This window comes from Poromitra crassiceps (genome assembly GCF_964638095.1).
Source record: "Poromitra crassiceps genome assembly, chromosome: 16".
Lineage (NCBI taxonomy): Eukaryota > Metazoa > Chordata > Actinopteri > Beryciformes > Melamphaidae > Poromitra > Poromitra crassiceps.
In genome coordinates this window covers 3156023-3172228 of record NC_139645.1, presented here as the reverse complement: position 1 = coordinate 3172228, position 16206 = coordinate 3156023, and the positions used below count along the sequence as shown (strand labels likewise).

At 43.3% G+C, this 16206-nt stretch overlaps 1 protein-coding gene across 1 annotated transcript in view; it reads right to left on the bottom strand.

The window, feature by feature from the left end:
- Window positions 1–14959: 14959 nt before the first annotated feature.
- LOC310790853 (mothers against decapentaplegic homolog 6-like) overlaps window positions 14960–16206 on the bottom strand; it is a 34408-nt gene continuing 33161 nt past the window's right edge. The window contains exon 4 of the mRNA XM_083652562.1: window positions 14960–16135. Coding sequence (XP_083508688.1) covers window positions 15510–16135 — 626 coding nt within the window. The 3' untranslated portion in view covers window positions 14960–15509. The remainder of the gene's footprint in view (window positions 16136–16206) is intronic.

The window sequence follows — 16206 nt, the reverse complement described above, 5'->3', positions numbered from 1 at the left end:
TGCTAGTCTACGGCTCTCCCCAGATCGGCAGAGGGTGGAGCAGCGACCGGGGCAGCAGAGGGAAATTGGCTAAGTACAACTGGGGAGAAAAATACATACATACAGTACATTGTATACGTAAATGTATCAAATGTACACGGTTGCAGGGGAAAGAAACACAAACCTGAGGGGAAGCGGAGGATGAAAAGAGAGACAGTGACCTGAACAAACAGAGATCTGTCAGTGAGAAAGACCACTCTCCGGCTCACAGTGATATACCTTGAAATGTGAGAGGAGTTTCTCCGGCGCTGTTGTGTTGGGTTGAAAGTTCATAGGCGTGTTGGGGTAGTAGACCTCGTGCATGGTGGTGATGATGAAGGGTGTAGTGATGTCTCATCCTCTGGGCTATTGTCTCCACATAGTGTCTGTATGGATTGAATAGAGTGAATGGATCTCTCAGGGCGGCTCCGTGCTTGTTGCCTTTTGCCTTGAGTGCGCCAATTCATGAAACCTGCCTCTAGCAAAGCAAAGGCCAACTACAGCACCACTGTCTGGAGGGCGTAGAAGATGTGTCGACAACTATTCCAAGCATCTTGTTGAAGAAGGTCCACCACAGTGGTAATGTTCCCTTCGGAACAAAGGTTACAATACAAACGCTTAAAACACATTCAATAAAACTGATAAAACAAGGTTGTGTTTTTACTATAAATGTTATTTTCCATAAGAAAAACAAATACCTTCCTTCAGATTGCATGTGTATTTGGCTCAAAGCAGTGTTTACTATATAGGTATATTTTAAACACGTATTCCGTTTCCTTGCTTTTTTATGACAGCATTGTAGCCTTCTAAAATGAATTCCCATATTCATAGTTTTGAGAACATTCAACTCAAGGAGGAATATGATGGTCGCAGGTTCGCGTCCCCCGTGTTACCTCCGGCTTGGTCAGGTGTCCATACAGGAATGATTGGCTGTGTCTGCGGGTGGGAAGCCGGACTGAGGGTATGTGTCCTGGTCGCTGCACTAGCGCCTCCTCTGGTTGGTCCGGGCGCCTGTTGGGGGCAGAAGGGAACTGGTGATCCTCCCACATGCTACAGTACGTCCTGCCGCCGGTGAAGCTCCCTGGCGCTGTCAGGTGAAAAGAAGCGGTTGGCAACTGCGCATGCATCGGAGGAAGCATGGTGCTAGTCTACGGCTCTCCCCAGATCGGCAGAGGGTGGAGCAGCGACCGGGGCAGCAGAGGGAAATTGGCTAAGTACAACTGGGGAGAAAAATACATACATACAGTACATTGTATACGTAAATGTATCAAATGTACACGGTTGCAGGGGAAAGAAACACAAACCTGAGGGGAAGCGGAGGATGAAAAGAGAGACAGTGACCTGAACAAACAGAGATCTGTCAGTGAGAAAGACCACTCTCCGGCTCACAGTGATATACCTTGAAATGTGAGAGGAGTTTCTCTGCAGGCCTGTGGGGCGGCTGGGGCCGGGTGTTAGAGAGCCTGAAGAAGAAAAGTCTATGAACAGGAGCCTTGCATGGAGTCCCTCTATAGGTGTTCATACAACAGATTCAATCATTCCCCTCTTTGCCCTACACTGTTTCCCAAATGTCTTCAGCACAAAAGAAGTTAAAACCTCAAGTCTGAAATCATGTAGCTCCCTGGTGATGCTCTTTTTGGCAATATAGTAAGAACATTTGCATGTTTCCAGAGACTTGGCACTCTGCAACTGAAGTGATTTTGTAAAAATGAAGTAAAATATAGAACTGAATTTCTCGAACAAAGATTTTCAGGAGGCCTACCTTCCCACAGGACTTTGAGCTCTTTAAGAATTTGTTTGTTGGAATAATTTACTAAAGTCCTCTGCACTGTTGCAGTAACTGAAAAAAAGATGCAATCTAGTCATAGTTAGGTCTATCAGCCTGGCTGTCCTTCAAAGTTCATAGTCATAGCTATCTAGGTGGTAGCCTACCTGTAAGCTAATGGTCTCTGGTCAAAGCTATAGTGAGTCACTGGAAGCACGCTGCGGGGATATATCTCTGCCACAGGAAGTGTAAACAATCGGTTCCGATTGTGTTTACACTTCCTGTTAAGTCTCTCAAGCCAGTCTGTCTCTTCTATATAAGGTGAATTGATAGCATTCTGTTACATCACCACACGGCCATTTTGGTAGGAAAGAAACAGGTGATTGTGATCAATTAACAGGTGATTACAATCAAGTGACACTTACAGCCAATGAGCTGTGTGTATTGTAGCGCCACATTGGTAGGAAAAAGGCTTGTGACATCATGGGAATACTATGAATAGGAGAAGCATATCCACCTTATTTCTAGCTGCCATGATGTCTGATGGGTGCTTCTTCCGCTTCCGGTGTAATTTTTTTACACTGTTTTAACTTGACAAAAAAAAACGTCTATGAGGATTTTACAGCAGAGCCAGTCTGCTCTACAGCCGTGTCGTTCGGGTGCTGGGATAACGTAATGCATTGTGGGTAGTCGGCTACTGTGGCTAATGCTAGCGGCTAGTGTAATAGTTACTTTAGGCTACATGGCAGTAAAACGCCACTAAATGACCAAATTTATTTAACTTTTAACCATTTCGAGTAACACTGTTTCCATACGGACCCCCAGCGTTGGTTAGTTGTTTATAACGTGACTATATTTATAACTTTTATAACGTACTCCAGTTTCCGGTTTATAATTCGGGCCTGCAGCCAAAGAGTATAACAAAGGAAATGGCAAGCTGCAATAATAAGTCACGTTAAACCGGACCTTGTTCCCACAATTATTTTTTACAGTGGGGCATTCAAAAATAAGGTGGATATCGTGCGCGGTAACCTCTTTTTTCTAAAGGGAAAATGGCTGCTCTTTAATTGCCATGCTGCCAGTTCGCTAACTTGCGCTTCGAAGATCTGCTCGCCTCGGCCTTTTCCTCCCAGGTTCTTCGGGTAGCGGATACAGTAGCAACCTGATGATAAGACAAGTGTCACCACATGTAATGTTGTCAACTTCATCCGTTTGTACCTGGAGGCTCATTCTTTACACTGATTCCTATCTGTCTGAACTGCTGTACACACGTTTCCTCACACGATATGAGTTCTGACAGGCCCGACCCGGCGCTTAACGACCCAGCGCTGCTTAACACTGCCAGAATGCATAATAACGCTGGCCTCTGGGCTTTTAACGCAAACATATCCGCATCATTTATTTCCCCTCTTCATCTCATTATATGTTTGCACCCTCTCTGCTGTTTATTACTGTGTGACCTGCTGTTTACCATGTCAGCAGATTGAGTTGCCATTGTATTATACTGGGTGGTGCCCCCCCTGCAGCTTAACGGACTCCGCGGCAGTTTAAAGTGCATCTTTAACACTATCCTCTCTGTTTTCAGAGTGAGAGCCAAAGTGAACGTCACTTCCTGCTTCACCAGAGATGTTCATCCGCCATTTATTTTCCCATAGACATTTCGTAAAATGCTTATAAAAAATAGTTACTACTTAACTTGTTCCTTGTTACTGGTTCAAACCAAACCGTTCAGCTATATTTAGAATCAGGAGAGACCATAGAACATTTCACTTGGACCAAAACATTAAACAAAAAAAACAAAAACAATTTTTTTCTTTAAATCTGCAGTTTTTTTACGTTTTGGTCCAAGTGAAATGTTCTATGGTCTCTCCTGATTCTAAATATAGCTGAACCGTTTGGTTTGACCAAGTGAAACTATTTCTATAAGCATTTTACGAAATGTCTATGGGAAAATAAATGGCGGATGAAAATCTCTGGTACAGTGCTGAAGCAGGAAGTGACGTTCACTTTGGCTCTCTATTCCATCATTAAAATGGTTACAGAGTAACCGGTTTGCACTGAGATGGTTACCAGTTGTTAATGGATGAGTTGGGATCAGCTTCTAGTGCCATGCAGTGTCCATGGTGGACATAGATGTCCTCAAATCAAACAAACACACATCCAGCAGATCTGACATGACTCAAATGGGCAGTCTTTTCCATCTGAGGCTGGAGAACTGGGGGCGGAGACACAAGCGATCTCTCCCAGGCAGCGAGAGGAAACTTGAGCAGGGTCGGTACCGTGCTGGAATCTACCGCACTGGCATCTGCCACAGCCAAAACCTCATTCTGGAAGTTTGGAAAAGCAGAGTGGAGTGACAGCATTTCCTGCATCCATTTAGGGCCCCGCAATATGGAAAACATTTAGAGAGCTCTTCAAAAACCCAGTTGTACATTTGCTGTGTTGTGTGTTTTCCTCTGGTGGCATCTTGGCTAAATCCACGTTGTGTAAAAGGAAACCTTTTATCTGTGAACAATGACAGATTGAAAGCAGAAGTTGGAGCCGGGCTGGTGTTTAGAATGTGTGGTACATGGGGCAGAATTGTTCTTTGTTATGTATTTGTCAAAATGTACGACATTAGAATTTTCTGATTTTTTTGAAAGTAGTGAAACATGAAACATCCTCTGTGTGTCTCTCTGCAAATGTGTTGCAGCTCTTGTATGGCCACTGTGGTGTTGACCCCGTGCACTCCTGACAATTTGGTTGTTTGTAAAGTTGGAACGTAAGAAGCTTCTACTCAGTCAGCTGGATATGCCTACAATGTAGACATGTAGAAAAGCTCTTAACATGGATGAAAACTGATATTTTGTCTGTCCCTGGTGGCATAGTAATGCGATGACATGACTTGACCTTTGCAATATGTTTTCAACTGCATACTGATATATATATATATTGATCACTGATCAGGCACCACATCCATGTCTCAAAGATGGAGGGAGACAAAGCTGTCAGATCCTGGCACTAACATGTGTTTTCTGTGATCAGATTGCAATCGGATTGTGCTTGACCACTTGAAAATACAGGTGTAAACGCCCCCATGACACATTGAAGACGGATTGCGATCTGATTGGTCAAACCACCTCCGGAGGTGGTCAGGGACGCATTGTGACCACATTGAACACAAGTGTAAATGCAATGTCCTCTCAATCCGCATACAGCAACTCTATGCGGATTGAGAGGACACCCGTTTTGGGTGATCAGATTGCAATCAGATTGCAATCTGATCACCCAAAAACACATGTTAATGCCATGTGTAAATGAAATCAGGCTAATGTGGTCAAGCACTATCCGATTGCAATCTGATCACAGAAAACGCATGTTAGTGCCAGGTGTAAATGGCCTCTCTCTCTCCAAGTGTTTGAAACCAGATTACAGAGGTTTTTTAGTGCTCCTGTTTACACATTACGCTTCCTCTTATTCTGAAATTGTGAGAATATGATTAAGACAAGAGTGATGTAAATAGTTTCATAACATTACGTTTGATAAAATTACATTCTTTGTGAAGCTCATATTAGCCAATAATACCCCTCAATACAGTATTATTATTATTATTGGAGGGGTATTTGGGCATGTAAAACACCATGCTTGTCTTGAACATTCAATCACTTATTGTATGCAAGTGTGTGTAGTAGGCTACAACAAAATTATTAAATGATCAGTTCTGAAGAAGAATATATAACATTATCTCCTCTGCCATGTCACAGCCAACCTTTATTCCCAATCCATTCTCTAGTCTATGCTATGTGTGACCTGTACACACTGTAGCCTCACAGTTTGGGGGGAGAAAATGGTTCCTCTTGTTCCTGGCTGTAGGAGACAGTCATGAAGGTTCATGAATAGAGCTGATTTGAAAGGTGATACAGTAGCCTATTCACCTTATTCAGAAGAGACCGTCTGGCTAACAGGAAGTGTAAATACAATCCGAGGTTCCGATTGTATTTACACTTCCTGTGACTCATAAACCCAGTCTGACTCATAATGTGAGTCAAACTAGGTTTGAGCAGGTGAGTCAGACTAGTTTGAGCAGGTCAAACAGCCGCCGTTTTGAGCAGGAAGTCGTGATACAATGGGTCAAGTGGGCGTGGCTGCATAAGGTGAATAGTCCGTTACGGCCACTAGGGCCGTCCCTTATATCTTTTTTTTCTCCCTTTCTTTTCCTGTGTTCGGGGCTGTAAGGACGACTGATGAAGACGTCCAGAGGAAGGCTTTATTGCACAATCCACATCTTCGTCAAAACTTGCCCTTTTCAGCATGTCGGTTGCTAGCAGCTTGCTAGCTAGCTAGCGTTGTTGTTGTTTCACAGTGGCGGAGGCATTTGAGAGCGACACACACAGGAAGCGGAAAGGGATTTCCCTTCCGACTGAAATGGTCGGAGCCAATAGCAGAGCTTATCCCCACAGCCTGTGTCCAGGGACTCAGACTACAGTTTGGAGATATCTGATAATAAATATCATGATCATTATGGGTAAATACCACATTCATTGTTGTAAATGGAAAAATCAGAAACCCTCACTTAACTGTTTCAAAAATGAGCTTAAAAAGTATTTGTCTTCTCTTGCACTACTCGCTGATTCACATCAGCCAATAAAAAAGTTGTATGGTGCTGTGTCACGGCATCTGTTTTTTTAAATCAGGAACAAAAGTTGATTGGGTAGATTTCTGCATATTGGATACTCTGTAATTATTTTGTTGATAGGGTCTCTAGAATGTGAAAATGTGCCTTAAAGATATGTTGTTGTTTTCTTATGTGCTTTTATTCATATTTTACTTTAGAAAGAAGCCTTGCTGTTCTGGAATATGTATATGTTTACAATCCTATTAATGAATGCAAATAAAGTACTATTCCTATGAGAAATTGTATTGAATGGAAAAAAAGAAGAGTTGTTTTCCTTTTTGCCCTTTAAGACACACAAAAACGTAGTTTAAAGATCCTATGTATTGAAGTATGTAAGCATAATCACTAATATTTCAAAAAATGTGTGGCGATGATGCAGAATAAAAAACGAGGATATTGACATTCAGGAGCCGCAGTAATCTGGTCTGTGCTTATATTTGGTGCAGTGTGGTTGTGGGATCGAGTGACTGCAAAGAACAGTTGAGAAAGCCCTTCCAGCAAAGTCAGTTGAGCATCAAAAGCAGCAGGGAGGTGAAATAATTATATCTGCTAAATGAAAGCAGAGACGGGCATTTTTGAAAAACATCACAAAGAATTGCTCAGCAACAATTCTATGAATTTATAATTGCTCGGTTCAGAAAAACCCATTCCGGAAATTCAGCGTGAGTCATCCAACCCCCCCCCCCCCCCCCCCCCCTCCCAACCAACCTATCCTGCTTCGTCTCTGATGAGATCAAAACTCTTCTCAGGAAGTCATCAGGTACAGTTGTGTGGGGGGGAGGGGCGGAGTCTCTTTGGGTGATCTAAGGGGTTAAAAGGGAGGCGAAGAGTCTCTTGGCTGCCATTCAAGAGAGCGAGCAGCTCCAGGCGGTGCTGGTCGCGGCTCACAGCAGCTGAAAGAGAACGCTGTCTCCAGCGCCTCCCCCCCCCCTCCTGTGTCTCTGTCTCCATATAATTACACTCGGGCTGACAGACATGGTGCTTAAAGTAACAAAACAAAGACGGGCTGGAAAATAAACAGCGCCCACAGTCATGCGTCGAAACGGGCCGAGGCCGGAGATGTGTACGTTGCTGAGTTTTTATACTAATAGTTTGTGTTTACTGCAGACATGTCGGGAAGTCGTTTCCAGTGAAAGCTAAGCTAACGGTGACACTGACTGACAGACAGTCACACAATCTCTCATTTCCATGTCGGCTAAGTAATGAGGAGACAAGAACCTCAACAACCAGAGCAGTTATTGTTGCTGTTTTTTTGTTTAAGCGGACATTTCAGAAGGTTTTAGATTTCAGAAGTTGTGTGTGAGTGTGAGTGCGGGAGACAGATAGGCCCTGTTCAGACCTATTAACATGGGCGAGATCGGATCTCGGGCGATCCGATCTCAAGTACAGGTGTGAACGCAGCCAATGTGTCTTGAGATCCGATCGCCGACTGTATGTTGATGTTTTGTCAAGTCCCGCGGTGTCATTATACCCAGGCCAAAGGTACCCTTTTTCAGCCTTTTTGGACGAGCCGTTTAGTCCAGCAGAACTCCCACAATGGCTGAAAGCGAGGCCACGGGACAGCGCAACGTTTGAAGTAAGCGGGGTAAGGGGTGGGATCGGTGGATCTGTGGATTCCTTGCCTTTCATACGGGAGGGCGGGGTTCGTGTCCGATGTGTTCCGTTGTTTAAGCCTAACCCAAACCATAACCCTAACCATAACCAAGTTGTTTTACTTACCTACCTAAGCGTAACCAGGAAACGATGTAGCGCCACCAGCAGGCCGAGTGGGTCGACTCGCGGTGGGAGCTCGAGTCAAGGTCGGCGAGTCGAGCTCCGAGCCATGCAGCATGGAGAAATGATGAAAGATTGGGTATAGTCACACCAAGGGACTTGACAAATAGTCAACATAAGACGTGTTGGGAATAACAACGTGTTGAAACCAATCATAATTAAGATTTGCACTCAATTATTTTGTAAATATATGTCTTTTGGAACTCTGAAGAACTGGTCCCCACTGACTTCCATTTGGAGAGGGCTGCTCTGGGGTTGTGCTGGCAACCTCCCTTTGTGTTAAATGGACCCTTATATGGGCCCTTTTTGAACTAATCAAATCTCTCAACAAGGTGCATCTAAATGTATTGATTGGTTGATTGATTGATTGATTGATTGATTGATTGATTGATTGATTGATTGATTGATTGATAGATTGATTGATTTACCGATGCTTATTTATCACAATACACAACAAAGTATAATGTCTCTAAAAGAAGGATGGGGGGGGGGGGGGTTTGGCTGGCAGCTCAGATGCCTGTATATGAACCCCAGACTAACCTATCCATATTGATGACAAAACACATCCTGCAGTCCATCACACAGCAGAAATCCCCTAAAGGTATATTGTTTGCAAGAGGCTGCATATTGGAACAGTTTCAATAAAAAATATTATCAGTTTGGTGTGTAAATGGGTCACAAACGTAATGTTTTGATTGTACTTTGTGGCCAAGTGACTGAAAACAATAACACTTTTTCGCCTTTATTCGATAGGACAGTATAGGCAGACAGGAAAGGTGGGAAGAGAGAGAGGGGAGACATGCTACAAAGGACCATTGGTCGGGTTCGAACCCGGGTCAGTCGCGTGTGAAGGACAGAGCCTCTGTGGCACGCGTGCTACGAGCTGAGCCACCAGGACACACAACACTAACAGTAGAATTGACTTTAATTCACTTGAGCTTACCTTAACTTGAGCCAATACGTATACCTGCATCAACTCCAACATCCATTCCAACAATGGAATATGAGGATGTATGTAAATGATTGACACCGATGAGATAAAATAGAAGATGTAATGCTTAGTGCAGCAGACACAAAGAGTTCCAATAATCACACTGAAATGAAAAAATACTTTTTCGCGTTTTTAGCTCAGTCAAACCTACTGTATTTGACAATTGACGCCAAAAATATGATAAAAATAAATATAAATACAATTATGTAGCTATGGAAATCTCATTACTTTTACTTGTAAAAACTATCCAATCATCAATCAACAATCATCCTCTGATGCTCAGTGTTGGGCAAGTTACTTTCAAAATGTAATATACTACATATTACTAGTTACTTTCATTTGAAAGTAATAAGTTACTTTACAATATTACTTTCTGTGTAGAGTAACTCGTTACTTATTACACTACTTTTGCATTACTTTTACCAAAACAACAGCAGCAGCAGAATGACATCACTTCCCCGGAACCATCCCGAAAAATAATTTCAACCGCCTTGAAGTCAGTGTAAACAATCCAGAATTCTAAATGTTATTTTTCCTTTGTTATTGTCATCTAGCGGTTATTTGCATAAAAATGCACAGTTTGATTAGGAAATGATTGTTTTTTTTAATATGTGCTTTGATTTAATAAAATGTAACTCAATTTGTAACTTGAGTTACTTGACAAAGTAACTGGTATAATATTACTGAAATCCTATAAGTAATACTTAAGTAAGTAAGTATTACTTTTAGTTACTGCTAAAAGTAATATATTACATGTAATATGTTACTTTTGTAATGAGTTACCCCCATCACTGCTGATGCTATAGCTAACAAATAGGCTACTAACACTATCTCTGTTTGCTTAGTCTATACTTAGGTGCCCAGAAAAACTGGCGCCAAATAGTTTGCTGTGTGGGTTACAGTTGGTGGGAAAAAGACTTTGGTCTTCTTGTCTCTGATCAGTCTTTGGGGTACAATTACAAATATGACATTGATAAATACTGATCTGGAGTCAGTGATGATGAGATATTGAGTGAGACTGGGGAAAGCTCTCACTCACCCCAGGATGTCTTCTTGACTTGAGTCTGGGCGGGCGGACGAGACGCCCGAGCTGTCTGCGGTTTCACAGGAGGCGGTCGATAACACCAGCATTGATCCACCAGCACTCAAAGTGACAAAATAGTGTCAAGGCGATGGTGGAGTGATGAGGGGCGACGTGTGTGGATTTTGAGGTTACAGCGCGCTTCTCTTGTGGATGCTTGTACGGCTTCGGATTTCTTAATGTACTGTTACTGGGCAAAGCGCTCTTGGGTATTGGAATTCATCTAATACACGGTGTCAGGACATTCAGAACTTTTCTCTTTTTAGAGAGATCTCTGTGCTGATCTGAAGGATGCTTTCATGTCCTTGTGATTATTATTGGGATGATCTCTTTCTATGGTTGTGACTGTGACGTCATTCCCAGAGCCCCAAATTTATGCCAATGATACCAGGTGTGATTATAGATATATCGGCAATCATATCGGTATCGGCCGATGTCAGTCATTTTTTAATATCGGTATTGGTCCGATGAGCAAAATAACAGCCATTTTTATATCGGTATTGGCCAACATTTCCATGTTTATGGGCTTTTCCAAGTGTTTTGGAAATAAAGAAAGACGTTACCTTTTCGAATTCAGTGTTTACATGTGTTTTTCAGTAGTACACAATTTGAAACTTGTTTTTATACAGATCATATCGACATCGGTAAATATTGGCCATAACAGCAATGTTAATTATTGATTATCGTATGCGCGGAAATTGTCATATGGGTGCACCACCGCTAGTAGTTTTACTGGATTCTGTCACTGAGGAAGATGTGATCTAAACAGTTGACACAGATTTTGTGTACAGCACAGATTTGGTTATTTTTATAATCTGAAGAGCCTCATGGATCATTTAAGAAAATATATTTTTCCAATGCCTCAGTGGAAAGGATATTTTTTTCTTTGATCGGTGAGCAGTGTGTGGATTCTTTGCACGGTCCTTTTAATACATGTATTGCAGTGAATCGACTTAGACTTGACTTCATACAAATCAATCAAAATAATATCATCAATCATTCATTGATTTTTGCGTCAAGGCATCTGAAGTCATTTATCCTGATGATCCAGTGTTTCTACATGTTTGTTTCCAGTTGAGATTTCTGTCCAAATGAAATTTAATATTTCACTACAAAGTCAGTCAACAAGATCAAATCCTGTATCGATCATATGAGCAGGACTTGAGCACTCTGTCATCTTCTCTGTAGTAAACAAAAAACAAAACAGGAAACAGCTTCCATTAATTAAATCTTCATAATGTATTCATTAAGGTAATTATACGTTCATAATCTGGACGGGGGTAATTACAGTATATGGTGACGGGGTGGAGCTGGTGAGCCCCGGTAGGTTTTCGGTTCAGCCTGAGGTCAGCACACCGCAGCATGCAGAGACCAGGGCCAAGGCGGCCTTCCTCCTCCAGGACCCGGCTGGATTTATTTCATCGTCTCCACGACTCTTTGAATCCCGACAAAGGAAAACAATTAGACAGGAGACTGGGCAGCCCGTGTTTCTTCAGAGGAGAAAACCAAAAAAGCCATGGAAGAGAAAACATGGTGGGCTTTGGAGCTCTCCCGCCAACTGCAACTCTCCCCCCCCCTCCTCTCGTTTGAATCCTTCCATTGTGTCCTAACCACAAATCCCACACTTGGCCTGGAAAAGCAGAGAAGAGACTTGACTGAAATATACTTTGGAATTTTTGGGGGGTGTTATGGGAATGCCCAGGGCTTGTATAAACGCTTTTCGTACAATACTGTGTTGTTACAAACAAAAGGATTTAACCCCAAAATGTTGTGCTTGCACTGCATCCTTTCCTGATGGGATTTTCTCTCATGTTACGCCGCGTTCATGTGCTCCTCGGAGATATCGGATTTACCGTATTTACGAGTTGTGAGCGCTTCAATGTCGTATTCACCAGTGGGAATTTCGGAGATTTCGATGCTACGCGGGTTGCCGACGTTGTGACGTTGCCTGAGGATTCGGGACTACAACAATGGCGGGACGTATGGAGTCCGTGGCACCAATTGACTGTAAAAGGTTATATATTTTGTTATTGTGTTCAAAGTAGCTGTCATTTATTTTGAGTAGTTGCACATTATGGCCTAGGTAGCTACCATAATGACCCACTACTTGCTTTTAGTAAGAAAACACCAGCCACGAGAAAACAATGTTTGTTGCTCTTTCCGACCAAGAGCACTTACTTGAACCGGGTCCTGTCGTAATTACTACGTCAAAACTGGTAAATACGATATATCCGAGGAGCACTTGAATGCAGCATTATACTGTACTTTCAAGACCCTTTATGTTATAAGGGCACTCGTGTTGTCATTAAATATGACTGATTTACTTTGTGCTCGTAAAGGCCTAGGACATCTATTTAAAGTTATGATGCTGCCTGCGAGCGGAACGTTTGGAGAGGTTTTTTTGAACGCTACAGGGCGATTATGATACTGTGACTTTGTAATCAACTCAGCTCCTCTTTATTTTCAGGCTGAAGTTAATTACAGGTTTGGGCGAGCAGCCCGCAGAGCTCCAGGGTCCAAACAGAAGTGCCTGCCGAGCGCTAGGTGCTGTGCTCTATAGAGAGCCAAAGTGAACGTCACTTCCTGCTTCAGCACTGTACCAGAGATTTTCATCCGACATTTATTTTCCCATAGACATTTTGTAAAATGCTTATAAAAAATAGTTTTACTTGGTCAAACCAAACGGTTCAGATATATTTAGAATCGGGAGAGACCATAGAACATTTCACTCGGACCAAAACTAAAAAACAACAACATCGAGAAAATACTTTCTTTAAATCCTCAATCTTTTACGTTTTGGTCCGAGTGAAATGTTATGCGGTCCCTCCTGTTTCTAAATATATCTGAACCCTTTGGTTTGAACAAGTAAAACAATTTTTTATCAGCATTTTACGAAATGTCTATGGGAAAATAAATGGGGGATGAAAATCTCTGGTACAGTGCTGAAGCAGGAAGTGACCTTCACTTTGGCCTCTCTATAGCCTAGGCAGGCAGGCGGCTCCAGAAAAGGTTAACAGCCGTATAGCTTTTTAAACCGCCAACTGCTTACACTGCGTTTTCTTCTCGCTGTTCTCGCTCTTCGCCTTTTACCTAAATATGAGTTTCCATAAATAATTGTGTTGTTGAAAGGCCCAAACAGGATGCAGCCATTATGCTATAAACACAGAACTTTCTCCTACCGGAGCGGCTTTTTGGGCCTAAGTACCCCGTCCCCGCTGTGGTTTGTTGTGTAATCTCTCAGATATGCGCTTTATTTTCTTAGCGCTGCCAGTATAAAAGCCCTTCAGTGTTTCCCGTTGCCGTTGGTCTGTTTTATTGTAGCTTCAAGGGCTAAACTCCATTTACCATTTATACCGTTTGAACACATAATTAAAGATTGAGAAGTGTATATTGAGACTTCTTTAAGACAGTCAGTGGTTCTCAAAAACATTTACATGACGGATGCCTAAACTGACAAAAACTAGACCACGGACCCCGTTTGGTAGGATTTTGTCCCACGGTCCCCCATATGATAATAAGATTGATGCTTTTAGATGTTTTATTACAGAAAGTGTATAAAACCCATGACCAAAATTGACGAAAATTACCATTGTGTTACTTATGAATGGAATTATAGTGAAAATAAATTACCCCCCTTTTGGGCTGGGGACCCCCTGGAACCCCCTCAAGGACCCCTGGGGGTCCTCGGACCTCCATTTGAGAACCACTGCTTTAAGATACACACACAAAGAGGCATACATTTCGCCTGTTGAAACCAACGAGAACCAATGAAAATGCTGATTCCACCATCAATGTTTGTCGGGATGTTTGAACCATGTTATTTAGCAATAAGAACCCAAAAACCTACAATTGAATTCCAGATCTTGTGGATCTTATGGTGTGCGTTCAGTGTTGATGCAGTTTCATCTTATTTTTCACCCACAGGAATAACATCAGGAGTCGGTAATGGAGGCAGATCCACTTCACCCACACCGCTTAGCCGAGCTTCTCTCCAAACTGTTTACAGAGCTGAACTTCAGAGCGGCCATTGGCATGTAAAGTACCACACATTTTGACTTTATCCTTCAACTGTTTGAAAAGAGCATCCGTGATGTAAACACAGGATATGTCTCTCTGCTCTGGGAGAAAACAGCCAAGCCAAAGCGTTTGTCTTGCTATGATGCATTGAAGATGCCACCCGTAAAAAATGCTAAGTGAATTTGCCATAGAGACACTGCATGAAATAGGCCACGCCCATCACGGGGGAAAGCTCTCCGTTCATACACCAGCGTCATTTTCCTTGAAGTAAACATAGCTAAAAGCTGTTGTGTGGTGGGGCTGCGCAGACAACAAATGTAAAAAATCGCCAATTCAAGTTTTTTTGTACTCCCGAGCAAAACAAGGAAGCCATTGAGAATTGGCGAGAAGAAAAATGTGGATCTAGCTGTCAAGGAAGTAAGTTGGAGTGTTCATCTTCCGTATATATGATCTTTGTGTGCAATACGTGACATAGGAGAACGCCAGGATTGGGGGGAGGGGGAGTTTTTGTTTCTCCTCGTTTTGGGCGTGGTTTCTGAATGCGCTCCACAGTGTCTCTATTGCTGTATCTCACATTTTGATAGTGCTGCAGTAAAGCCATACAGCTGCCCATCAGCTAGCCAAGATGAATTATTACAGAATATGAGACCACCAAATACATTCATATAATACAAATACTTTATTGTCAATGTGTGTATGGCATACTTTTTGAGGGCATTGCAAAAATCATGAGAACATAAACCAGCTTCGTCTTGTTTTTTCTTTCTTTTTTTTGCAATTGACAGACTTGCAAAATGACACTGAGACACTCTGTAATGCATATATAGAATCAAAAGTGCATATTCCTGTTTCCTTTTTTACTTTGTCCATATACACATTACACTATACATAAATAATTGCATTGTAAAAATGACTCAAGTATTTACATGTATAATATATTTTATATAATATATAAAGTTTTATATTAAATCTAGGTAGATTACAATTAGGATACTTGGTTAAGAAACCTCGCGTGTTGTCTGCGTGTGTTTGTCGGCGTCTGCGTGTTAAGTGTGTCTGGATGTTTGTACGTGTTCCGTGTGTGTGTGTGTGTGTTCGTGTGTGTGATTGTCTGTGTGTGTGTGTGTGTGTCTGTGTGTGTGTGTGTGTGTGTATGTGTGTGATTGAGTGAGTGAGAAAGAGATAGAGAGAGAGAGAGAGAGAGAGAGTGCTATCTGTGGTTGTTGAGTAGCACCTCCAGCCAGCAGGGGCAGGAGGTGATGAACTGTCTGGAGTAGCAGGGGCCCCAGCCCTTGGCGAAGCTGATGCGGACGCTGTGCGGGTCCCACGGGCCCTCCTGGCACTCGGGCTTCACGCCGCGCTCCGCCATCCAGCTGGACCGCTCGTAGTCAAACACCTTGAGGGAGAAGCCCGGCATCACCCGCGTCACGCTCAGCCCCCGGGGGGCGCTGGGCAGGTCCAGCGTGGGCGAGTGGACGAACACCGGGTGCTGGCTGCGGTTGTACACCCACACGCCGTCCGGCTCGCGGCTCAACACGATGCCGTGTCCGATCTTGCTGCGTATCTGCTGCACGCCGCCGCCGCTGGCCCCGCCTCCGGCCCCGCCTCTGTGCGACGGGGGCGCGCCCGTGTCGTCTCGCCGGCTGTGGTAGGCGTTGGCTTGCAGCTGGCCCAGGCAGAGGCCGGTGCCCTGAGGTAGGTCGTAGAAGATGCTGAGCGACGGCTCGTGGGCCGGATAGAGGCGGCCGACGCGCGTCCGCTGCTCCCAGTAGGCCACGCTGCACCAGTGGGAGCGATGGCCGCCGGCGGTCGAGGAGCCGAGGGAGGTACCAGTGTCTGGAGAAGGAGAGGGGGGAAGAGAGAGGAGGGAGAGTTAATGTTTGTGTTGGTAAGTGCGGTCTTATTTT